The sequence below is a fragment of the Myxocyprinus asiaticus genome, chromosome 42 (assembly GCF_019703515.2).
Source record: "Myxocyprinus asiaticus isolate MX2 ecotype Aquarium Trade chromosome 42, UBuf_Myxa_2, whole genome shotgun sequence".
NCBI classification, from domain to species: domain Eukaryota; kingdom Metazoa; phylum Chordata; class Actinopteri; order Cypriniformes; family Catostomidae; genus Myxocyprinus; species Myxocyprinus asiaticus.
Window position 1 is genome coordinate 21,376,104 of NC_059385.1, and position 26,846 is coordinate 21,402,949.

Below are 26,846 nucleotides of genomic sequence, written 5' to 3' on the forward strand. Positions count from 1 at the left end.
CAAAAATATGGAGATTTGTAATAGTCTGTGAGTTATGAAGGGAAATGTAAAAAAAATGCCCATCTCTCCTTCTGACCACATACAGTAATACAGACTTTCAAACACATACTGTATGCTAGATATGTTTTAAAACCAGTTATGTTTTTCAGGACACACAGTCTGAACAAAAATTACGAAGACAGAGTAGCACCTACTCTGAGTCTGCGAGCAGTTACAGGGAGATGCAAGAAAACACTCTCTATGAGACAGCAGACAGCAGTAAGGCAACTACAGTCATACTTACAACCAACGATCTATACATGTGAAATACATGTTCTATGAAATCATATTCTTTACTATTCTACCATCTTTATCACTTTAAATGAGGTTGTAGAGGCATAATGACCCTAAGAAACTTTCAAATTGAAAAGGGTAAACGTGGTCTTTTGTTATTACAAAACTTTAATCAAGATTTGAATAGTCTTATTATTACTCCGAACTGCATGCAATATCATATCCATTATAGACGCCATGTTGTTAAATATGAGTTTTAGTCCATGTATATTAGCTTTGAAGCAATCCACACTTCTTAAAGATGACAAAATTAACTTTTAGCAAATATATGCAATTATGAATTTAAAATTTACAGTCTTTCCAAAGTCATTGATGACTAATCTTGCACTAAACAGTTTTTCATCCAATAAAATGCTCTGAGAATATCTCTCCAGCAATTACCACCTCTAACCGATGTAACAAGCCTATTGGCTATTAAATAAATCGTCATGGTTACTTGTGTAACCTCCGTTCCCTGATGGAGGGAATGAGAGGTTGTGTCGATGTAGTGACACTAGGGGTCACTCTTGGGAGCCCGAGACACCTCTGATCTTTGATAAAAGGCCAATGAAAATTGGCGAGTGGTATTTGCATGCCACTCCCCCGGACATACGGGTATAAAAGGAGCTGGTATGCAACCACTCATTCAGGTTTTATGCTGGGGAGCCGATATAAGGTCCGGCCATTTCAGCGGGTAGGTCAGCATTGTGGCAGGAGGGACACAAGTAACCATGACAACATTCCCTATCTGTCACTCACTCGACATTGTGTCGATGTAGTGACACTAGGGGTCCCTATACGAAACACCACAACTGGCTGAACTGTGTTACGTGAACTGGCGGTGTGTGGTGGGCAGACTGCTGTGTGCCTCATAGCCAGCGCACCAAGTCGACACGTAACCTCCCCCAACATAGTTATGAGTGTCGAACGGCCCTTTTTGGGGACAAGTCGACTACCCAAAGATAGAGACAGGCTTAACCCAGTCGTGGCCTCTTTTCCTCTTCTCTTTTTCCACTCCCTAAAAAAGAAGGGGGATTATCCGACTGGGCCGCCAGGTCTAGTCGGGGGGTGTCCCTCCCAAGGGGAAGACACCGCGGAGACCACACCTTGCCCAAAGAGAGGGGGGGATATTTAAGTGGAAGAATACGTCACATGGTCTTTCCAACCATGTGGAGAGCCTTCAAGGTAGATCCTGCCCAATGGGGAAGGAGTCACTACAAACATGGAGACTGGGGCAGAGGGGTTCTGCTCAAGGAAGACGCAGTTTGCCAGCAGGGAAACGAACTAGCATCGCATGGGGTTAGCCTTACTGGGAAACGCCACATGCGGAGCACCTACCCCAGAACAGGGCTCTTAGTTAGCGTGTGTACTGGGCCGGCAGCGAGTCTCTCCGAAAACTCGACTGCCACAGGGCTCGGAGGAAGTCAACCAGGGAATAAAGTTTGTGAACCCTACTGGGAATTAATGGCGCACGTCTTCAGCTCCAAGGGAGGTGGAAGGCGCTATGTGCAAGCGATACACCCGGCCAGCTATCCCGGGCTTATCCGCTTGTGTTGCGTGCCACTACCTGGGATGAAACCGGTTCCACCCGGAGGTTGTAGAACCTTGCACAGGTGTTGGGTGTTGCCCAGCCCGCTGCTCTGTAAATGTCTGTTAGAGAGGCACCCCTGGCCAGGGCCCAGGGAGCTGCTACACCCCTGGTAGAATGGGCTGGTAGCCCTACCGGGGGCGGCATCTCCTAGGCGACATATGCCATAGTTATGGCGTCAATGAGCCAATGGGTGATCCTCTGCTTAGAGACAGTGCTTCCTTTCCGCTGTGCACCAAAGCAGACAAAGAGCTGCTCAGAGATTCTAAAGCTCTGCGTGTGATCCAAATAGATGCATAAAGCGTGCACCGGACACAGCGACGACAGGGCTGGGTCTGGCTCCTCCTGGGGCAGCGCTTGCAGGTTCACCACCTGGTCCCTAAAGGGGTGGTGGGAACCTTGGGCACATAGCCCGGTCAGGGTCTCAGGATCACGTGAGAGTAATCTGGACCGAACTCCAGGCACGTTTCGCTGACAGAGAACGCTTGCAGGTCACCTACCCCCTTGATGGAAGTGAGTGCAGTCAGGAGGGCAGTCTTCAAGGAGAGTGCCTTAAGCTCGGCTGACTGCAAAGGCTCAAAGGGGGCTCTCTGTAGACCCTGAAGAACTACAGAGGTCCGATGAGGGAACGAGGCGCGGTCTGGAGGGATTCAGCCTCCTGGCGCCTCTTAGGAACCTGATGATCAGGTCGTGCTTCCCTAAGGACTTACCGTCGACTGCGTCATGGTGTGCTGCTATGGCGGCAACGTACACCTTCAAGGTGGAAGGGGACAGCCTCCCTTCCAACTTCTCCTGCAGGAAGGAAAGCACTGATCCGGCTGCGCATATCTGGGGGTCTTCCCAACGGGAAGAACACCACTTAGTGAACAGGGGCCAGACATGGAGATTCCAGAGGTCTGGGCGCGAGTGCCAGATGGTGCCCCGTCCCTGAGAAAGAAGGTCCTTCCTCAGGGGAATTCACCAGGGGGGAACTGTCGCGAGGAGCATGAGGTCTGAGCACCACGTCTGGGTGGGCCAGTAGGGTGCTACCAGGACGACCTGCTCCTCGTCCTCCCTGACCTTGCACAGGGTCTGTGCAAGCAGGCTCACTGGGGAAAACGCATATTTGCACATGCCAGGGTGCCAGCTGGGTGCCAGCTGTGTGCCAGCGCGTCTATGCTGAGGGGGGCCTCGGTCAGGGCGTACCAGAGTGGGCAGTGGGGAGGATTCTTGGGAGGCGAACAGGTGCACCTGTGCCTGTCGAATCGACTCCAAATCAGCTGGACCACCTGAGGGTGGAGTCTCCACTCTTGTCATGACAGTGCATCCGCTGTAGTGTTGAAGTTGCCCGGGATGTGAGTGGCTTGCAGCGACTTGAAGTGCTGCTGACTCCAGAGGAGGAGACGGCGGGCGAGTTGTGACATACCACGAAAGCACAAACCGCCTTGGCGGATGACATATGCTACCATTGTCGTGTTGTCTGTCTGAACTAACACGTGCTTGCCCTGGATCAACGGTCGAAACCTCCGCAGGGCGAGCAGAATTGCCAACAACTCGAGGCAGTTGATGTGCCAATGCAGTCGCGGACCTGTCCAGAGGCCGGCGGCTACGTGCCCATTGTAAACAGTGCCCCAGCCCATTTTGGAGGCGTCTGTTGTGACCACGACGCGCCTGGAGACCAGTTCTAGAGGAACACCTGCCCATAGAAATGAGAGGTCAGTCCAAGGGCTGAAAAGACGGTGACAGACCGGCATGATGACCACGCGACGTGTCCCATGGTGCCATACCCATCTCGGGACTCGAGTCTGGAGCCAATGCTGAAGCGGCCTCATATGCATCAACCCGAGCGGGGTGGCCACCGCCGAGGATGCCATATGCCCCAGGAGCCTCTGAAAAAGTTTCAGTGGAACCGCTGTTTTCTGTTTGAACACCCTCAAACAGGCCAGCACCGACTGGGCACGCTCGTTCGTAAGGAGCGCCGTCAAGGAGACTGAGTCCAACTCCAAACCGAGAAAAGAGATGCTCTGAACCGGGAGGAGCTTGCTCTTTTCCTAGTTGACCCGAAGCCCTATTCGGCTGAGGTGTGAGAGCACCAGGTTGAGCCCGAAGGGAGGAGCCCAGCTGAGGCTTCCGACTGGACGAGCCCACTCTCCGATGCTGCGCTCAAGAGCTCATCACTTTCACGGGCTCCGAATAAGAGGTCGAACTCGCCATGAGACGAGCCGGCGGACTCATCCGGAAGCCCGATTGGGGCAGACGAGCGTGCTGAGGAATGGGAGGTCCACAGGGGGATACCCGGCAGAGGCGGTCCCACTGGGGTCCCCAAATCGCCCCCAGTGCTAGCCGCGCTGGCCTCTTACCCGTGGGTAAAAGGACCGAGGCGGGAGCCTCTGGGGTGTCTTGCTTTCTTACAAAGGCGAGCCGCGACCCCAACGTTGCCATGGACATATTCTCGCAATGAGAACATGACCATCCACGAACGCTGTCTCCGCGTGAGCAGTGCCCAGACATGAAAGACAGTGATCGTGACCGTCAGAAGGCGAGAGATAACGAGCGCAACCAGGAATAACACACAATCGGAAAAGCATCTTTAAAAAGACGTTCCGTGTGTGCCGCTCTTTTAGAGAAATATACTCTTTTATTTCTGCTGAAGCGCCCAGGGGCATTCTCTGCAGTGCACCAGTGCAGAGGGGGGAGAAGCCGCTGAAATGCGCCGTCAGATCCAGTAGAGGTGAATGAACAGTAGTATTCAGCTCAGTGAGCATGACCGTTCGACTCCGAAGAGAAAATCTGAATGAGTGGTTGCATACCAGCTCCTTTTATACCTGTACGTCCGGGGGAGTGGCATGCAAATACCACTCGCCAATTTTCATTGGCCTTTTATCAAAGACCAGAGGTGTCTCGGGCTCCCAAGAGTGACCCCTAGTGTCACTACATCGACACAACGTCGAGTGAGTGACAGTTAATATTTTCTACCCAAAATTCCTTTTCCAATAAGAAATATATTAACATAGGAAAGAAAACTGTATTTGTCAAGCCATTTCATGGGGTCTTTAACTGTCCTAATACAAAGGTATAGGGAAAAATATCTAAAGAAATTATTTTTTATATACTGTTCAACATGAAAATTAATTTGTGTGTGGTATTTCCGATAGAGAGAATTAGAAATGTATAGTATCTACTATCCAACTTTTTTTATTTTTTATTTTTGTATTTTTATTTGATACAAAATAATTAGTTTTAGTTTATTATTTCACAGGCTGCAGAGGGATATTGGTTTAATTTGTTCCACCCTAAAATAAGTGCCATTGGAGGGACAGATAGGAGAGAGAGAAGATATTTTAGTTTGTCCTGTTGCAAGGATGAACTGTTTTTCGAGCAAAACCTCAGGCCTGAGTCAAATTGTCCATTTGGGCCACAGGTGGCCAACGTTGACTCCATTAAAGGACAGGAAAGAAGGGACACTGTTTTTAGGTGTATGTATAGAGAGAGCTCATTCAGGGGAGATGACAAATGAAATGAAGTAGAGGGGTTCAAGCTGTCACAGATTCAGGCAACTTCTTATTGACTTCCTCCTGCTTCCTTTTCATCCAGCTCAAGACATTTTATTGGCCCATGAGTATCATTGATATAGGGCACAACTTTTGCCATGGGTGTTTTTTTTGTTGTTGTTTTTTTGTTGTTTTTTAAAAAAATATATAATCCCCAATTTGGACCAACGTAGTAGGTCCTCGTAGTGGCGCAGTTACTCACCTCAGTCCGTGCATCTTATCACGTGGCTTGTTGTACATGACACCACGGAGACTCCGGATATGGAGGCTCATGCTGCTCTCCGCGATCCACGCACAACTTACCACGCGCCCCATTGAGAGCGAGAACCACTAATCATGACCACAAGGAGGTTACCCCATGTGACTCTACCCTCCCTAGCAACCGGGCCAATTTGGTTGCTTGGGAGACCTGGCTGGAGTCACTCAGCACACCCTGGACTCGAACTCATGACTCCAGAGGTGGCAGTCATCGTCAATACTCGCTGAGCAGTGAAATTTTCACTGTTTTCAGATTTAGATACGTCCTCCTTTTGACCCTCATCCTCTTATTGTATTTAGGATTAAGGATTTAAACAAACCCCAAACACCTGTTTTAAAATTTGGTGCATAACTCGTCCAACATCCATTTGTGCTTCAACTATGAATTATACTTCAAGTCGTTCGACATATTGAGGAGGACTGTGTTGGAGACTTGGAGGTGGGCACTTTTTACACAACTACTTAGGACAACTTAGGAGCTACTTTTGCAAAGGCAAGTGTTCGCCATCCACATTTTCCTCTGTAGTTGATAAATTGTGTTGTTGCAAGTCCAAATCTCAACATCAGGTGCCAGTGAGTCTCAGACAGCATTGGTCAGTTCATTTTGTGAGCTGAAAGAAGAACAGTAGGCCATACAATAGCTCCAACTTCCGTTTTAGCATTGCGGGTGAAAGAGCTCAGACTGTCATAAGGGCCTTGTCTGGGTTCTGTTGTGCTACTTTTTAGAGCAGAACATACAACATGTTAAAAGAGAGGAGGAGAGAGAGGTGAGCGAAAATGGAGACTAAAAGAGAAAGAGAGCTAGAGAGAGAGAGGAAGGAAGGTGGATAAGGAAACGTATCTAACTGAAAACCAGTACTTCATGAACTTCAAGACTTTCTATTTTTGGCAGAGAGGTGACAATTCCTCATTTTGCTGTATTACATGCCATCATAAGAATTCTTCAGATAAATCCAAACTTCTCCATTTACAAAGAAAAAAGAGACTATTAGAGGCTATTATGAGAACTAAAGACTATTCAGGTTATGTAACTTATCCTTGAATATAAAAACGTGTAAAACTCTTTGCATCAAACTACACCAAAAGAACAAATTTTCTCTCTAATATTCGCTTGGTATCTCACTATGGGAATTCACCTCAGGCGTATCCAACACTGGAAGCAATGACACCACATCTGTCAGCTGACAGACCAATCACAGCAGTGAAAAGGGAGCCCCACCTCCCTATATAAGACACTGCCACAAGTCTCTTCTTCATTCTAGTTCTCTTACCCGTGAAGATTATTGGAAGCTATTCTCAGCAGGACTTGCAATGAGTGGTCGCTAAACAGTTCGTTAGATGAGCTTTCAGGTACGTCACAGAGCGTGTTTTTTTCTTTTACGAATATATTCACTGTCGATGTGAATATGCTTTTCTGCTGTGTCGATATTGTTTCTTCAGGCGTAAACCAGCGCATCAAGGTGGAGTTATATATTTTTTCCATAGAGTCAAAAGCGGTTATAGCTTCTACCCTCTCCTGCATGTCGTGGTGGTGTGGCAGATCGGCTGGTCTTATCACATTAAGGAGAGATCCGGGAATTACCACAGAATCGAGTGACATGTTGTAATGAACTGGCTCTGTGTTCTTGAGCTCAGGTTTCTGTAATGGTGATTGTGAGCTCACCGAACGGCAGAGCGAAGGGGAAGGATCCCTACCGTCTGTGCGCTTGTGGATCTATGATCTCGCCCAAGGATTCCCACCTGCTCTCTGTCACCTGTCTCGGGGTCAGGGTGCAGAGAGAGACTTGTATGGCGATAAACGGCTGCCGTCTCGTGCTGCCCCGGTAAAACAATTGATTCCTGCCATCCCTGTGTGTGTTGCGGAGATGCAACGTTTCTGGGACAAGCCGTTAAAGGTTTCTCTAGGCTGGATGTGCACGGGATGGATGATCTAGGGATGTCCACCCCCCTCCGGCCGAGGCATCAATGGCAAATCACTTCCACCCCGATCGTTGGGCGGCCTTTTCGCCCACTCCCCCTTCATTGCCAGGATGTGATGGAGAGATTGTCGGCCTAAATTTGGAGGTGTTTGAAACTTGCCTTCCCCAAAAAGTCACTGCTTAAGCTCCACAGCCATCATGTTCTTGGTTCCCAACCCATTTTAGAGGTGGGAAATCTGGATTCAGGACCCAGACCAGGCCCCCCCCCCCGCCCCAGCAGTCAGTGCAGGGAGGGCCACAGCCGAAACAGCCCCAGCTGAGAAGTTAGTCTTCTTTTGCGGCGGTGGCTGCCAAACATCGCCCGTCTAACCCTCAGGGGAACAAGAAAAGGCGGGCAACACATCCAGTGTTCTAGTTTGGGATATGAAGTGGGTGAACAGCACTCCCGGAGTCTCTTTTCCACTCCTTCCTCAAGAAGAGAATTTGTTTTCCCCCCCTCCAGCCAAGAGGACTCAGCAGGGGAGTCGAAACTAAGTTTCGTGTTGCACAGCTCTTACAAAAAGAGTTTAAGGAGAGTGTTGTCACCAGTCACCCCAGTGCCTCTCAGTTTGCATTTCCCCTCTCCACCCACGGGGTCAGAAAAGAGAGACAAGGACAGTTTGCACCAAATCATGAGTGTTACAAAAATAAAATGACTCTCTGTATCCAAGCAGTGGGCCGAGGGCACAGCAATGTGTGAAAATAAACACAAAAAGCTCCCAAATAATGTAAAATTTGGATTTGCAATCCCCAGCTCTGTTGCTAGATGGTGCCGCAAAACCATTGGTGAGCGAGAGATACAGTGGGCCCCCCTCTGCTCACGCTGAAAGTTGTCATGCATGCGCAGTCTACCCCTGGGTTTTTATCGACAATAGAACAAGGTTATCGCCTGCAATTCGCTATAAAACCACCTCTCTTCAACAAGGTGTTAATGTCAACAGCAGAGGGGGAGTCGGCTCAGATTTTGGAGGAAGAAATAGCCAATTTGCTGAGCAAAAGAGCTATGAGGGTGGTGCTGGCAGAGGTCATCCCCAAGAGAGGGGGAGGTCTCCGTCCCATTCTGGATTTGTGAAACCTCAACAAACACCTCAGAAGGTACAAATTCAAAATGCTCTCACTCAAAACGCTCTCTAAATTTGTTCATCCCAGAGACTGGTTTACATCAGTCAATCTGAAAGACGCATATTTTCACATTGGTGTTTAGTCGTCACACAGAAAATTCCTAAGGTTTGCTTATCGGGGAGTAGCCTACAAATTTTTGATGGTGCCTTTCGGACTGTCATTAGCACCGAGAGTGTTCAGCAAGTGAGTGGAAGCAGCGCTAAAGCCACTGAGATTAATGAGTCTGCTTACCTAGTCGATCTACTGCTCTGTGTTCTGTCGTGGCAGAAAACAGAGATAGATACAAGAGTGCTGGTGTCTCATTTAAAGAACATAGTTCTCAAAATAAATGAGACAAAGAGCTGTCTAGTGCCCTCGCAGGAGATAATATATCTGGGTCTCAGATTAAATTCCGATCTGTATCGAGCGTTTCTGTCAGAGGAGCGCATCGGATTGATTCGCAGCTGTTTATCCCTTTTTCAGAGAGCGAAAAAAGTCTCATTATGACTATGCCTGTGTCTATGCTTATTGGGTCTGATGGTCTCGACGGCATCAGTCATTCCATTGTGACTATTGCGAATGAGAGAGTTTCAGCACTGGATAGCAGCGCAGCACTTGTGTCCTCACCGTCACTTAAATCACAAAGTAAGAGTGACGTCAGAGGGGATGCTCGCTCTCTGTCACGGGATAATCCCCGCTTTCCTTCACAGGGGAATCCCTTTGGGGTGGTCTCTCTGAGGAAAGTGGTGACGACAGACGCATTATTCACAGGTTGGGGTGCGGTGTGCGAAGGCAGAATAGTGAATGGGGTTTGGCCCGCATCACTACGCAATGCACACAAAAACTTTCTGGAGTTACTGACAGTGTTTCTAGCATTGAAGCATTTGCACTGTTCCTTCAAAGCCACCATGTGCTAGTCAGATCAGACAACATGACAACAGTGGCATACATAAACAGACAAGGGGGCACACGTTCACAGTGACTTCACAGCTTGGCACAAAAGCTGATTGTGTGGAGCAGTGTGCGCTTTCTCTCATTGCGGACAATGCACGTTCCGGGAGTGATGAATATGGGAGCTGATCTCCTGTCCAGGAGGAATCCTCTGTATGGAGAGTGGAAGCTTCACCCTCAGGTGGTGAGTTTTGTTTCCCCCCCATACATTCTTTGCAAATTTATTAGGTGGTTGTACATTAGACACTACAAGTCGGTTGACGGTCTGCTTCAGACAGCATATCTGCAATACGGTAGTTGGTTATATCCCATAGTGAGATACCGAATGAATGTTAGAAAGAGAACTTTAAGTTACTCACATAACCCTGGTTCTCTGATAACTGGAGTGAGGTATCTCACCACACTTCCCTCCTTGCAGCTGCATGGAGAAGAGATATGCGGAGAATGAAGAAGATACCTATGGCAGTGTCTTATAAAGGCAGGTGGGGCTCCCTTATCACTGAATGAATGAATGAATGAACATTACATTTATATAGCACTTTTCTGACACTACACTCAAAGCGCTTTACACAGTGAACAGAGGACTCTCCTCAACCACCACCAGTGTGCAGCATCCACCTGAATGATGTAACAGCAGCCATAGTGTGCCAGTACACTCACCATACAGCTATTGGTGGAGAGGAAAGAGTAGAGTTATTGAGCCAATTAATGGATGGGAATTATTAGGAAGGTTACACCCCTACTCTTTTCAAGAAGTATCAAAGGATTTTTAATGACCACAGAGAGTCAGGACCTCGGTTTAACATCTCATCCAAAGGATGGTGCCTTTTTACAATATAGTGTCCCTGTCACTATACTGGGGCATTGGACCCACACAGACCACAGGGTGAGCACCCCCCACTGGCCTCCCTAATACCTCTTCCAGCAGCAACCATAGTTTTCCCCAGGAGGTCTCCCATCCAGGTACTGATCAGGTTCAACCCTGCTTAGCTTCAGTGGGCAAACGGTCTTTAGCTACAGGGTGATATGGCTGCTGACAATCACTGCTGTGATTGGTCTGTCTGCCGACAGATGTGGTGTCATTGCTTCCAGTGTTGGATACACCAGAGGCGAATTCCCATAGTGAGATCGCTCACTCCTGTTCTCAGAGAACTGGGGTTACGTGAGTAACCTAAAGTTTCTGTGTCCTTGATTGAGTATCTGAGCAAACTGCTTTCAATTTTGAGTAAACCACTAGGCTCAAAGATTAAGTGATTATTAATGGTGCTTTCTAAAGCAAGAAAGCAGCACTATTACTATTGCTCTATTAATCATGCAACTTGTTGAGGAGAGGTGTATTATTTTTTAAGTAATTTTCACCTGATGGACGATTAAAATGGAAACAATTCTCGTACACTTAAACTGAAAGAGGGACCCGAACCATATATAGGGAACAGATTATTATAGAGACTTGGAGGCCAGTAAGCATCTACCTAGCAACCAACCATAACACCCTAACAACAACATAGTAATGTACTAAAAAATCATCAGAACACTTTAGTAACCGCATTGCAATGTTCTGGCAACTACCCACAAGCATCCCTCACACCTATGTACAAAATGAAACAATCTAGTATTCATAATCATGATCAAATTCCTTAACTGTCTCTTAATGTTCCTTATAATTAATATTCTGATATGTACATTCAACAAAATGCTCATTATTAAATAAAACATACAAACTAACAAAGTTTTGAAAGAGATCTCAATGTAGTTGTCAAGCTAATCTGCAATACATTGCAGTGTAGCTGCCTGTCTCTTAAATCCAATGTGATGGTTAGTTTAAAGATATCTGCTAGAGGTCAGGCTCGCAGCAGTTTTGAGATAATTGGATTGCAACCACCCCCTGACAGATTTGATTGGATGAGCAAGACTGTTTAGGGTATGGTTGTGGGTGGTGTATGATGTTTTTGAAAGAAGCTCGACATCAAAGAAAACACCTGCGTGCAGGTGCAATCTAAACGTTTACAAGGTGCTTCATGAGTCGCTGAAATTCTCGCAATCAGAAAGGCAAACAGATGAGGCACTTTTGGCATCTGTTTTAATGTTTACAAAACCATTTAAATGGCATCAATGACTTATTCATTCGATCTTTAAATGTTTCAGAGTGTTTATGTGAATGTTTTTGAAGACTGTATGATTGACAGCGGACGCAAAGCAACATTTGAGTGTCATCTGAGACTTTGTAATGGTCTTTAACAGATGCAAAACTCAAGCTATGTTCATAATGAAATAATAGCATGCTGCTTACTACATACTGGACAGTATATATAGAAAATGGCCTACATTTTTTTTAAATAGTATGTGAAACAATACAAATTATGCATCATGCAGCTATTAATTCTGGTCCTCGATGTAATATTAACGTATGTGTCACTCATTTCCTGATTTGTGTGTGCTGTCGCAATTGTTCCAAAATGTCCGATTCTTTGAACCACAAAGGATTTGTACACATTTGTACCACTCTAAAGTTGTTTACGCATATGATGCTGTCAGTACATTGATATTGTAAATGTTGATGTCGAAGCAGTTGTGTGAAAATACGTATATGTGATAGAACCACACTTTATGTATGATACCTATGAATATTAATGAGGTCATGCAGGGCTGCAGTTAGAAATTCTTGGGCCCGGTACAAAACGTATTCAGCGGGCCCCCCTTCCGTCACTTATCGGCGGCCCTGGGTCATGTTGCCCTTACATAGAAATGTGTATACTGTGCATAGATAACACCCTTTGTACTGCGGAAATAGTATGAGTAGTAGCTATTATGAACATAAACTAATGTAATATTAACGTGTGTTTCATACATTTCCTGATTTTTGTGTGCCGTCATAATTGTTCCGATTGAACGAAATGATTCTTTGAACCCCCAAAGGATTGGTAAACATTTGTACATCTCTAAAGGATTTACGTTTTAAATTTTCGTTTCGGAATCTATGGAAATTTACTAAATTGTACAGTGTGATAGAGCCACACTTTACACACGAACACCTATGATTTTTAATGAGATCACATTGCCCATGCATAGAAATGTGCATACTGTGCATAGTATACAGTACATTCTGTATACAGCAAAAACAGAATGAGTAATATGCCATTACAAACATAACCTAATGAAATATTAAACATGTTTCACACATTTCCTGATTTGTGTGTACATTCCCAACCCCAAAAAGATTTGTATCATTTGTACATCTCCAAAGTTGCTCATATGTACTCTAAAAGGGGTACGCTTAAGATGCTGTCAATATGTTGATTTTGTAAATTTCTGTGTCTTTGCAAATGTACAGAATTGTACATGCAATAGAATCACAGTTTTTGTGCTAATACTTAGGAATATATGAATGAGATCACATTGCCCATGCACAGAAAAGTGTTTAGTATACATCTTGCAGAAATGTCATGAACAGCATGCCATTACAAACATAACCTTAAACTTGTCCATGCAAAACAAGATGAGAATCTTGATATGTTAAGGGTTGGTGTGTCAGATGAAGATGGATTGCTATGAGAAGCAGGCAGTTTTGGGTTAGTGTTGTAGTTCTTCTAGTCTATTTTGAGCCCATAGATGCTCAGTGTGTACACCCATGAGCCAGATAGGAAGGAAGTGGTATGCTTTCTTTCTTTTTTCGTTGATCTATAGTTTGAGAGTTAAGATAGTATCTGTAGCTCGCAACTGGGATTGCATTTATCTTGCCTTCCCTTACTAAAAAAACCCCAGACGCATCTACAGGAATCCACTGTACAGTCCCTGAATATCTTATTTATACAGGTGTTGCAGTTTCACTTTGAGGTGAACTTCACACCAGCTTTGTGGTGGCCTCTAATAACACCACTGGTGCTGCTGCAGGTTTAAGCATGCCTTTGATACAACTGTTGGCTTAAAGCTTTGCACATGCAGACACCCAGTTAGTGGCAGGATTTTTTTGATCACACGTTGTTTGTGATGTTTTAAATTAGAATACAGATGATGCTTGAGAAATAAAGCGAGGAATGTATAAATAAATATATAGATAATTGCACTACACTTCTGCATATTTCACAGCTAACTGATGTATCATCTCTTTTGATCTGTGTGAACCGCATGATGATCTGATGAACAAGGGACATTAAGACTCTTTTTAATCAGTGACCCAACAATCAGAGACTGATTAACACTCACCAGTTCACATCAGACACCCTTGAAATCATGATGGGCACCAGGAGTCAATTTAGCATACATGAACACATAAAAGTAACTGTCTTGACCTGGTTTGCGTCAAAGCACTGATCAAATCTGGGAAAAAGTGTTGCATCACTGATAAAAATGTCTTTGTTACTGATGTAACCTCTGTTCCCTGATGGAGGGAACGAGACGTTGTGTTGATGTAGTGACACTAGGGGTTCGCTCTTGAGAGCCCCAATCACCTTTGCTTTATTCAGAAAAGGCCAATGAAAATTGGTGAGTGGAATATGCATGCCGCACTCCGCCCAGGACATATGGGTATAAAAGTAGATGACATGCACCACTCATTCAGATTTGTGCTGAGGAGCCGAGAGAGAGTCCCGGCCATGTCAGCGGTCGGTTCAGTGCTGCGGCAGGAGGGACACAATGTCTCGTTCCCTCCATCAGGGAACAGAGGTTACATAAGTAACCAAGACGTTCCCTGTCTGTCACTCACTCGACGTTGTGTTGATGTAGTGACACTAGGGGATCCTATACGAAACACCGCAGGCACTGAACCGTGTCACGAGGTATGGAGGAGCGGATACAGGCAAGCTGCTGCGTGCCTCACAGTGAGCGCTCAACCATGTCGTGACCTTCCAGCGAGTTAGGTAAGGCCTCTCCCTGGTCCTGTTAAGGGTGGGAGGAGGCACATACCCGAGGAGGCTACAGGCAGTAGCCTTTCCTGATTTTTGTATTAAGCAATTTCCCACCGAGCACCTGCTAGAATAGCGCTGGGGAAGTGCTCTTCCCTCTCCAGGAGGGAGAGCACTATGGAGACCACATCCTACCGGAGGGAGGTTAACAAGTGGAGAATACCTCATATGGCCTTACCGACGGGGAAGTTCACATATGGAATGATGTCACTGGGGAGGACCCTATCTACGGAGAGTGTATACAGCAACAGTGGCCGAGGCAGAGCGAAGCTCTGTCAAGATGGGGGTTCACCTGAGGGGAACCAAACAGTGGAAACGCATCATACGTGATTACCTAGGGGGGAATCACCATGTATGGAGCACTGAGCCCAAGTACACAGGCTCACCTGAAAAGGGGCATACCACGAGTACTGGGCCTGGCGGCGTTACTCCTCCACCAAGTTTGTCACCGAACAGTGCTTAAGAAATTAAAGAGGTGTCCAGTGTTCACCAGTTGCGGGGGAACTGTTGTAGACAAGATAGTGCACATCATCACCTTGAAAGGGGAAAGGCGCAAATGCAAGCGATACACCCGACTGGCACTTTGGGCACGTAACCGGGCCGGGATCTCAAGATCACATAAGAGTGTGCCGGCCCGAACTCCAGGCGTTCGCTGGTGACAGAGAGCACCTGCAGGTCCCCAACCCTCTTGATAGAAGTGAGCGCCACCAGGAGGGCCGTCTTCAGTGACAAAGTGCTGAGCTCTGCCTGCTCCAGGGGCTCAAAGGGGGCTCTCTATAGGGCAGGTAGGACCACAGAGAGATCCCAAGGGGGAATCAGGTGCAGCCTAGGAGGATTCAATCTCCTTGCGCCCTTGAGGAACCTGGTGATCAGGTCATGCTGCCGTGAGGGTCTTCCACCCAGAATATAGTGATACGCTGTTATAGCAGCCACATACACCCTCTTTCAGCCCCTCCTGTAGGAAGGACAACACAGACCCGACCGCGCATCTCTGTGGATCCCATGGGAAGAACACCAATTTGCGAAGAGACGCCACTTCAAAGCGTACAGCCACCTCATGGAGGGGGCTCTGGCCTGAGTGATCATGTCTATCACTGCTGGCGGAAGGCCTGCTAGGTCTCCCGTGTCCCATCCAGGAGCCAGATGTGGAGGTTCCAGAGGTCTGGCCGCGGGTGCCGGAGCGTGCCCTGCCCCTGAGTGAGAAGGTCCTGCCTCAGGGGAATGCGCCAGGGAGGGGCTACTGCCAGTAGCATCAGGTCTGAGAAAAAAGTCCTGTTGGGCCAGTACGGTGCAACCATCAGGACTTGCTGCCCATCCTCCCTGACTTTGCACAATGTCTGTGCAACAAGGCTCACTGGGGGAAACGCGTACTTGTGCAGCCCCCAAGGCCAGCTGTGCACCAAGGCATCCGTGCCTCGGAGAGCCTCGGAGAGGGAGTACCAAAGGGGGCAATGAGAGGACTCTTGGGAGGTGAACAGGTCCACCTGCGCCTCCCCGAATCTCTCCCAAATTAGCTGGACTGTGTGGGGGTGGAGCCTCTACTCTCTGCGGAGCGTTACATGTCGTGAGAGCACATCCGCTGCATGGTTGAGGATGCCCGGGAGGTGAGTGGCTCGCAGAGACTTCAACATTTGCTGACTCCAAAGGAGCAGGCGGCAGACGAGTTGCGACATGCGACGTGAGCGTACGCCGCCCTGGCGGTTTATGTACGCCATGGTCGCTGTGTTGTCCGTCCGGACCAACACGTGCTTGACCTGAATCAATGGCCGAAGCCGCCACAGAGCCAGCGATACTGCCAGCAACTCTAGGCAGTTGATGTGTCATTGCAGGCAGAGCCTCGATACTGCCTGCCTGTTGCACGGCACCCCAGCCCGAATTCAAGGCATCTGTCGTGACCACGACGCACCTCGAGACCTGCTCTAAGGCAACCCCTGCCCATAGAAATGCCAGAATTGACCAAGGGCTGAAAGTATGGCAGCACCGTGGTGTGATAGTCACACGCTGGGTGCCGTGGTGCCATGCCCACCTCGGGACTCGAGTCTGTAGCCAGTGCTGGAGCGGTCTCATATGCATCAACCCGAGGTGGAGTCCGCAATGGTGGCTGAGGCAGGCGAGCGGCCCATTACCTGTTTGCCGGCTTTGTTTTGTGATGGAGAACAAGGGAATGTGAGATACTGCTCATTGCGCCACAGCTGGATGTGTTTGATGGCCTCCGTCTGCTTCTTCACCGTCGAGAACTGATGGGTTCTCCCTTGGGAGATAGGTGTATCGTGAACGCGGACCTTCTCAGCGTCACGCATCTCCGCAAGGTTGAGCCACAGATGCTGCTCTTGGACCGCCAAGGTGGACATCGTCTGGCCCAGGGCACGCACCATGACTTTCATCGCCCGTAGAGCGAGGTCGGTCGCAGTGCACAGTACCTGCATAAGCCCTGGAACTGTCCTACCCTCGTGCAGATCTTTAAGCGCCTTGGCCTGGTGGACATGCAGGATAACCATGGCATGCAGGGCGGAGGCGGCCTGACCCACGGCATTGTAAGCCTTCGCCACTAATGATGAAGAAAACTTACACGCCTTGGAAGGGAGCCTTGGTCGGTTCCTCCAGGTGGCTGCGCCCTGCGGGCATAAATGCACCGCATCAGCGCGCTCTACCTGGGGAAGCTCAACATATCCCTTAGCCGCTCCACCGTTGAGGATAGTTAGGGTGGACGAGCTCACGAAGCATGTACGAGCAGAGAAAAGCGCCTTCCATGACTTCATGAGCTCCTCGTGCACTTCCGGGAAGAAGGGCACTGGGGCCCAGAAACCAATCATCCAGCTGCAAATGCTCAGGGCAGGGCGGAGGGTTCCGCTCAAGCCCGATATTCGCAGCCGCCCAGGCAAGCATGGCTGCCATCTCAGTATCTGCCTCATCCTGAGCTCTACCACACAAGAGTGGGAGCTCAGAAGATTCGTCCGCTTCCGAAAGCAGAAGCCCACCCTCCGATGCTGCGACTGATAACTCATCCTTGTCGCAAGCCCTGAACGAGATATTAAATCCACCCTGAGGTGGACCACCTGCATCGCTTGTGAACTCTACTGGGCAGAACGAGCGTGCTGGAGGATGGGAGGACCGCGGGGACTGAGCCGGCAGAAATGCTCCCATATCCACATCCAGATCGCTCGCCGACCCAGCCGCCTGAGTTTCAACCCAGGACGGACCGGGTCGAGAAGCAGCCGCAGTGGCTCTCTGCTTCACGAAGAAGGAAGAGAGCTGTGACCGCAAAGTTCTCATGGGCATGTTCTCACAGTGAGAACATGACCCCTCCACAAAAGCTGCCTTGGCGTGCTGGCAACCCAAGCACTCGAGACAGATTTTGTGGCCATCCGGTGGGGAGAGATAACGGCCACACCCTGTAGCATAAAGGCGAAAGGACTTCTTTAAAAAACTCCAATTGTTTGTGCAAGCTCTTTTAGAGAAAATATACTCTTTTGAATATACTCTTTTTTACACTTGTGGACTCAGCCGCCGAAGCGCCCAGGGGAAGCACAACACTTGACCGTGCGAGGGTGATCGCTGATACGTGCCGTAATTCCAGTAACAGATAGAGAGGTGACGGGATGAACATACACATGCACTCAGCTCCGAAGAACAAGTCTGAATGAGTGGTGCACGCCATCTCCTTTTATACCCGTATGTCCTTGGTGGAGAGCGGCATGCAAATTCCACTCACCAATTTTCATTGGCCTTTTCTGAATAAAGCAAAGGTGATTGGGGCTCTCAGGAGCGAACCCCTAGTGTCACTACATCTACACAACATCGAGTGAGTGACAGAAAGGGAACAGCATTTTCATGAGGTATGCATGCATTTTTGACAACCTAGATAATGAACAAAACTCCTTAACAATAGCATTATAAAAATCAAGGGCATTCAAGTAAATGTGGAAGCTGCCTTCTAATACTGCAAACACACTACACGACTTTCAATGTCGTCAGATTGCTGTTCTTTTCACACTACACAACTGTCTGTCTATAATGGGGTATCTTGAATTTGCTGTGGATTGCACATTATATGAGGGATCGGCGACAGGGGATCACACATTACAAAATATTTCACTAGGAAGAATCCCTGACAATTCTTGTTTGGTCTCCAAACTACATTTCACAACAAAACACATGCGAGAAGTGATACAGGAAATGACGTAAGATTAGGCGTGAGACAGGAGTTCTCACGCGAGACTGGAGTTCTTCCCTCTAAAAATGGTGGTCTGCAAGAAGCTTGCGATCCAAGTTGTTTGTGCACTGATTTGCAGCGAAAAACCAAAAAAGAAAAGAATATGGAGGAGATAATGGTTGGGGAGATACGGGCAGCAGAGAGAGTTGGAGGTAAATAAATAATTTTGCAATGAATGCAGGTAGCTGCCTGCTGGTGTTGTGGCTCGACAAGGACGTGTTTGTACTTTGTTTCAAATAATTGAAAAGCTTATGTGTATGCAAATTTATTCTGATAGAAACTCTATTTAAGCCAATTTATTCTGATAGAATCTATATTATTGTGCTCACCATACAAATAGAGGCATGAAAAGACTGGGTTCAGGGAGCAGCAGCAGATGACACATCAAAACACATTTCACACTCCAGGACTTGGAGTCGCAGACAGGTCTAGATATTTAACCTGCTGAATATCTCTCGGGTATCTGCAACACATTGGTGCATCTCTCAGATCGCATCTTTGAAAATTCACACATAGCGATCGTCGTTCACGGGGGCGAGCACCGATTTGCCTCTGATTTCAGGCTTTTGTCGGCAATCTCCATTAACTGTCGGCAGGTGGAAAATCAAGGCTAAAATCATGTAGTGTGAACATAAGGCAGTCTAACAGAAATGGAACCTCCTAAGTGACTGATTCGGAACGTTGTACATTGGCAGCTTCTAATTTTTTTAATTACTATTTGTGCTAATTGAACTATTTTGATCAATTAGCGATTTATCAAAGTATTTTGTTCAATGTATTTAATTGTTGAAAGAATTACATTTATAATCAATACTTCTTTCACTTCAAAATCCATTTAGAATGAGCTTGTGACACTGTATTATGGGATTGCATCCACCTTTGCAATTTCGTGACGTCACACGCCACCCCCCCCCCCACCCTTATTAAAACAAAGTGACACCCATAGAGTCATCACACAGTTTTTGTCTTTAAATCTAAAGCTTTAAGACTGAAACTAACAACATCATGTGTCCAGTGAGTCATCCAGGTTAACTGAGTCATGCTTCATGTGTGTTTCATGCTTCAACACTGCGTGGCTGCTTGTAGCTTTCTCCCTGAGCACCGCTACAAACAAAAACAAGCAGGAAAAACAAATAAATCTGACATACATGGTCACGGGTGAAGCCTCACAGGGCAGTAAGCCAACACTTTGTTTCATCCTGGAAGATGTAGAACGGGGAGGAAGAGGCTCAGAAAATGACAGCTGTGAACATATACTGAAGGAACAAAGGCTGAACTTAGACAAGGCTGCCTCCTCTGACTTCTGCCTGCTCCCATGGACATTCAATTTTAAATTTGAAAGCTTTCTCCAGAGGAAAAGCAATAGGTTGTGTTCCCTGCTGACTTCTGGTATAAGTGTGCGTTTAAGTGACAGAAAAATGAGTGGATACAAATACTCTACTCACTTTCAGTTGTTTTGTTGACTTTGCAAGACTAGCCAACACAGTTTCATGACAACTCGTAATAATTAGTACAAGATGGCGAAACCGTAAGGTTTCACATGACTTGTACAAAAAAATACGACTTTTATTCCCATACAGACCAACCATATAACAAACAGAATTCTAAACTGATACAACACAGATATCAAATGCTCCAACACTTTATAATTAAGGAAATTTTAGTAAACAAATTTGGTAACTAGTTCCATTATTTATTAAGTCAATAACCTGTAACACGCTTCCCTTGTCTCATTCCATACCCCTATGTTTTCTTTCTTCCGTGGTACACAAAGGTTATTTTCCTATTAAAATCATGGTTTGGTTTAGGATTTGGATATGGGGTTAGACTTTTTGGTTAGGCTTAGGTTTTGCTTAGGGGTTAAACTGCATAATAAAATAATTAATTGGTTTGTTTCTTTTTCTCCATTGGAGTAAAAGTTGTACCTTTTTTGTTCGAGCCAACTTGCGATTTCACCATCTTGTTATTTCAACACTGAATTAGACTGTCCCCATCCCTTCAATCACATGCCCTCACTCCAAAACCCCACCCTCCAAACACATGTCAGCAAAATTATTGCCAAAGAGAGCCTTTCTTGTTGGCTAAAAATGGGTAGGCTCACTTTTATTTGACTGTTTTGGACTTTATACTGACATCTGTTGGTGTGGATACAGCATTACGCAAAAAACAAAAAAACAAAAAAAAAACATTACTACTTAATGCACATGTATTTGTAACCACTGATTAATTTATTCTGTAACTGACTATCAGTGTTACCAGTAATGGGTCATTTTCAGCTGGCCATCTGATCTCAACATGAAAGCCAACATGATGTGGTGACCCTCCATTTGCAAATTAAATAGCTTTTTCCAGTCCATTGATACAACTGGGGTCTTCTCATGAACGGTGTACGTCATTTTAAACATATTTGTCAATAGCACTATTCATTACTTTAGGTGTAAAACTCTTTTTAAGCTGAATGAATTACTTGGTGCACTTTAATAAATGTAAATTAAGTTTGAATTTGAATTGACAAGATGTTTCCCTGTATTTTCTGATGTCATACTGCATTAAGTGTAGACTGCAGAGACTCATGATTACGTTTTTTTTTGTCTTGAAGTTCGAGATTTTCTGGTTATAGCAGTGGGAACAGAGGCTGCACTTCGGTGTAATCTGTATGGGGAATATATCCTTACTCCACAGCCTGATTGCTTACTGCTGAAGCACTATAAAACTAAGGAGGTGCTTTTCAAATGGCCATATTGCTACGTTAGAAAGTTTGGACAAGACACGGTAAGCTGACAAAGATTTGAGCATTCACTAAAATTTTTGGTGAACTATCCCTTTAAAACCTGATGTAAATGTATAATTTGCTTCCACTCATTAATTTCAAGAGAGCTGTCACTGTGCAGGTGTGAGTTTTTATTTATGATTTCTTCATTTAATTGCTTTTAATTTCATTTGCAGGCCCTTTTCTCATGGGAGATAAACAACCTGTCTTTATTATAACTCGAGTGACTGTGGACAAATATCTTGGGTCTGAAAATAGATTGAATAATTTTCTCTTCCCTTTTCTTCTCTGCAGCTGTCTTTCTCCTTTGAGGCGGGCCGCAGATGTGATTCTGGGGAGGGGAATTTCGAGTTTGCAACTCATCAAGGTGAAAGGCTGTTCAATGTTGTCAGTGCAGCCATTCATAATCTACCCAGATCCTCCACAGCACATCAAAGCAGCATTGACCATGTAGACCAAAGTATAGTCCAAGAAACTGCAACCACAGATGAAATCTATGATGACACCACAGTCGCCCTAAGTCTCAAACAATCTGACTGTTTACCTGACAGCAATCTGCAGAGTGCGGTTCAGAAACAGCATCCACCAATGCTCAACCCCGCTTTGAGGAGCTTTTCTTTGAATGCAATAGATCCACAAAACAAAAGTCAAGTGACAAGCATAAATTCTTACCTTGAGAATCAGGAACCAGTGTACGCCACAGTGTCAAAAGCTACTTCCCCTACAGACCCTAAAATGCACTGGCAAAACTTAAGAAAAGATCTCCATGATTCTGCATCTTTTCGAGACTCTTTCAAAGCCGACTCTGTCATATCACAGTCATCTGCTCTTGCGGTCCCCCATGAAGAAACAGTGACTGAAGATCCGACTGACTTGTTGGGTGATTCCATCCACCAATTAGCAATTGATGATGCATTAAAAAACATCAGTGCAGAAGCAATTTACGCAGAGCCACAGGACTACCAATTCAAAGCTGAGTGGGATGTCAGCGCTGTTTATGATGAACCAAAGGAGGTCATCATGGCCAATCAAAGATCTCATGATGGGGCAGATCACATAGCTGAACATTACTTTTTCTACAGTCCTGACATTGCCTCTTCACAGGCCATGGCTTCCCAATCCAATCCCAATCAAAGCTCGGCTGAGACATTTTCAACTTATGACAATTTTAAGTTAAAGGGGAGGCGAATATAACATGGTGTGATAATTTCCTTAAAATCAAATCTAAGGGGGGAATACGCTACTAATGATTTGATTGATAATTGATAATTGAATTGATAGCATGGTTTATTCTTTCTGGTCTCATAGAATCATGTTACTGTATATGATTTTTACATTGCTAGTTGTTTTATGTATCTCAGTAGTTTCCTGGTGAAATAAACACTAGAGGTGCTACAACAATGACTTTTATTCCCTTTCACACAAATCACAAGTTAACGGCAAAATATCAGTTCATAAACTTACTTTTTGACCTGTTCCTCACACAATGCTGTCTTATGACATCTAAGCACTTTTAATATAGCGCTTGACTTGTAAAGCTATACATTTAAACACTTGCATTACATAAACAACTACTTTTAAAAGGTTATTAAATTGTGCAGTAGCTAAACAATAAAGCATTTTGAGCATTAACCTTAAAAACCTTATCTCTTTGGGAATTTTTCTTTACTCCCTTTTAGTGCCACACAGTGGACATTTCACCTTGAAACTGCTGGGATACATGTAATGAACCATCTAATATAATTTTGTAAAAATGTTGCCACGGTCACTTCATTTTCATGAGATCATGCTGTGTTTATGAGCATGCGCTGTCTGTACTATTTTAACAGCCATATTTTTATTTTTTTTAAAGGAATTATGCAATTCAGGTAAAGGTGCAAAAACAGCCAAAACCTGCAGTGCAGTCACCTGAATTAGCTCAAAACTGTGCTCAACTACAGCACACATCTGAATAATTGCTGGTTATAGCAATCATTTAATCATCATTTGATAAATTACTGCTGCCATGATCGTTAAAAAATATGCACATTCAAATGTCCCTTTTAAAAGAATTCTGTTTTCCAGCGCAATTCTAGTGTATAGTTAATTGCGCCAGGAACTTTAAATGTAATTTAATTTAAATACACCGCTATATTTCAGCACATTTAGCACCTGTTTAAACTGGATTGTGAGTGGTTAGAAAATAAGATTTTCTTTTTTTGCACTAAAATATTGCACACTAAAGTGACGCAAATGTTTAGTGAATTCGCCCCTGATCCTCTTTGCTTGATCCTCTTCTGTCATTTCATCTATCCTGCCTTTCCCTTCAACGGCTCTTCCTGGAAATCTATGATTGCTAACCTGAGAAATTTGGAAGAAATCTGCTTGTCTGAGTTAGTGGTACACACATTGGTGGCAGTTCAGACTGAAGGGGGCTTTTTCAGTTCAGACTGATTTAATTGACAGTGCGAGGGGACCTGCGGCTTGAAGCTGATTGGGATCCCGACCTGCCTGAGAATGAAGAAGTCACAGCGCCCCATTCATCTAGTGCTGTCTGTCATTCTCTTTGTAGAGATAGATGCCTGCTGTACCTGACCAGTGCGCAATGGTGTGGGATGGAGTGCCTTAATTTAATACATTTTACACTCAAAAAGTGTGTTTTCATTTAATCAGAGGACAATTATTATAAGTAGGCTGATTGTAAGAGTAAAAGTGGTAATCATGTTTTACTAAATGATGTATTGCAATTGAAATAACATGTTATTGAGAGCCAATCACCTTCTCCAATGATATCTAAGCCATAAAGAGATCATACCAAGGGTTCAAGGTTTGGCTGGCTAGCAAGACCTGTTAGTCCCTGCTGGTAAATACTGTAACTGCAGCATTATACTGCCAAAAAAGCCTGTTTTTCCTTTACAAGCATCATATTAATTTCATTTTTATTGTAGTAGATGTTATGCCAGTATTCAATAAATAATAATCAAAATAATTATAAATACACAGTAATATAATAATATAGATAATTCAAAGACATACTGTATATTGTGGCAGATGAGTAAAGCATTGATTAGACAATACAAAAATAAGTCAATATATTGTTTGTTTTATTACCATATCATCGAACATGAGCCAAACACTGGCCTCCAGTCCACAGCAATCCATTTAGCAATTTTGGTTGTCAAATTGTCCGAGGTAGACTTGAACTGTTTTCATACACAGGAAGTGTTCTTGTGTTCCACATGAGCTATTTTTGCATGTCTGTTCACATTCGTCAGATGGACACTTTTGGATTGTCTCACTTTTTGTTAGGTCGTAAATGCCACGTTTTAGGACATTGTGCCAAGTTAATTGTAATTTGAAACTTTGAAAAACATTTCTCGAGACCCCAGCATTCTGCTCCGTTCAGCATTGCCTGCACAGCTGGAGTTGCACTGAGTGCCCTCTGCTGACTACAACTCACAAAAAACATGAATGTGGGACTTGAAGCTTGAATTTGAAAATTCCTTATTACAGAATTTATCTACGGTCAGCGTGCAGGTTGTTTACTTCCAGGGGTTAATGCGCCAGCCAAGCAACTGCCATTAAGATGAATGTGAAAGCTAATGGATAGCTTTCTCCAGGTATAATAGACCAAACAGAGCAAGACAGTGCAGATCCACATTAAATAGTGGCAGAGGACATCAAGGACAAATCAACTCAGACTTTTAGTGGCACTGAGCAAAGAGAACTCACATAGACATAATACAAATCAAGCAGCCACACATAGAACTAATATTTCTGCTTATTCATAATAAAAAGCATACAAAAAGAATAATTCCTTAACTTTTAGTGTGTACTTTAATTCCACCTTTTAGTGTGTACTTTGATTGACTGACACTAGGGGTCAATCTCTCTCTCCCAACTCATATTGACTGCAAGATGTTAGTGTGTGTTTTTCTGAATGCAGTAAACTGTTTTGCAGATCTAAAATATGAAATGATCAATTTGATATGAGTCTCTTGAAAACCAGTGAGTTTCCGTGGCTCTGATTTGATTTTGCATCTGAAAACAACTCCACTTGAATTCTGATATACAGTTTTTCTGTGAAGGTTGGATCAGGCAAAAACACAGTTGCATAACTGTGAGAAGACACCATATGTTTAGTATGCACCCGTGTAATCCCCACAAAATGCATGGTAAAAGGCCAAAAAACATTTGTCATATATTATTTTCCATCTGCCTCTAAATAATAACAGTATTTCCTGCATACTCCTTAAATACGTACTTGAATTGTCTTGTGTACCCTGATTAAAATTCCAAGAGAAAATGAATAAACAGAATTTGGCCCCAAGAGGTTTTAAATGTTTTAGTGAATTTAGCAATTTGAAGAAAAAAAAAAAAAATGTAAATGTCTTATTTGATGAACATATTCACTGTTTTGTTCTATTCAGTGCTGTTTTGTCATTTTTTACAGATGCATAGAAATACAATGCTTAAAAGCCTTTTTTCACCCCACACACTACAATATAATAAGTGGTAGTAATGGGATAACTAGATAATGAAATTGACACCAGCTCTATTAAGAACCTAGAATCTTGACATATTGTGGAGCAAGCACTTTAATGCTTTACGCACCCTCTTCATACTCTCCCCGTCTACTAGTGACAAATGTGGCACGTCCTGCGTACCTCAGGGTCTGTCAGTACAGTTCACCATGTGCTTTCACACTGAACACTCATCTCCAGTTTAAAGTCTCCCACAAATGTCTCCCATACTGCTTCAACTGTGGCCATAATTACAAGTCAGATCTATGGAAGCTCATCCACCCCTGTCATCCAACAGCTTCAGAGGCATCTCACTAATAAAACCAGCTGGAGAATTAATGAGCCTTTACTTTCTCTCCCCGGTTGTTGGTGTCACACTGTGGCTTTCACAGTGCTTACTAAAAGCATGTATAACCCCCATCCTCATCCAAGTTTTCACTGGGAAAGTGCTAAGGCATCCATAAAAGGGTAAGGTCTATTCTGTGGACATTTCATGTGGCAACTGGAGCTCACACATGCCCATAAGTTTAGCAACACCTCCAGCTTCGGCCACTAGGGGCAGTGATTCAAATTTTGGCAATCACAGACTGACTTTTGCAGCAAAATGTTTAACATACTGTTGCCGACTTTGCAGTGTGATGAGTTTGTCTGGATATATGGTCACTTTTAATGGAATTTTCCATTATTTGATCACCATTTGATTATAACTGCTGCTATGATCAATAGAAAATCTCTTTTAAATAAAATTCAACTTAACTCCTG

General features: G+C 44.9%; 1 protein-coding gene across 1 annotated transcript in view; it reads left to right on the forward strand.

The window, feature by feature from the left end:
• LOC127432237 (docking protein 1-like) overlaps nt 1–26,568 on the forward strand; it is a 29,739-nt gene extending 3,171 nt beyond the window's left edge. The window contains exons 3-5 of the mRNA XM_051683152.1: nt 150–258; nt 21,412–21,584; nt 21,877–26,568. Coding sequence (XP_051539112.1) covers nt 150–258; nt 21,412–21,584; nt 21,877–22,776 — 1,182 coding nt within the window. The 3' untranslated portion in view covers nt 22,777–26,568. The remainder of the gene's footprint in view (nt 1–149; nt 259–21,411; nt 21,585–21,876) is intronic.
• Nucleotides 26,569–26,846: the final 278 nt, after the last annotated feature.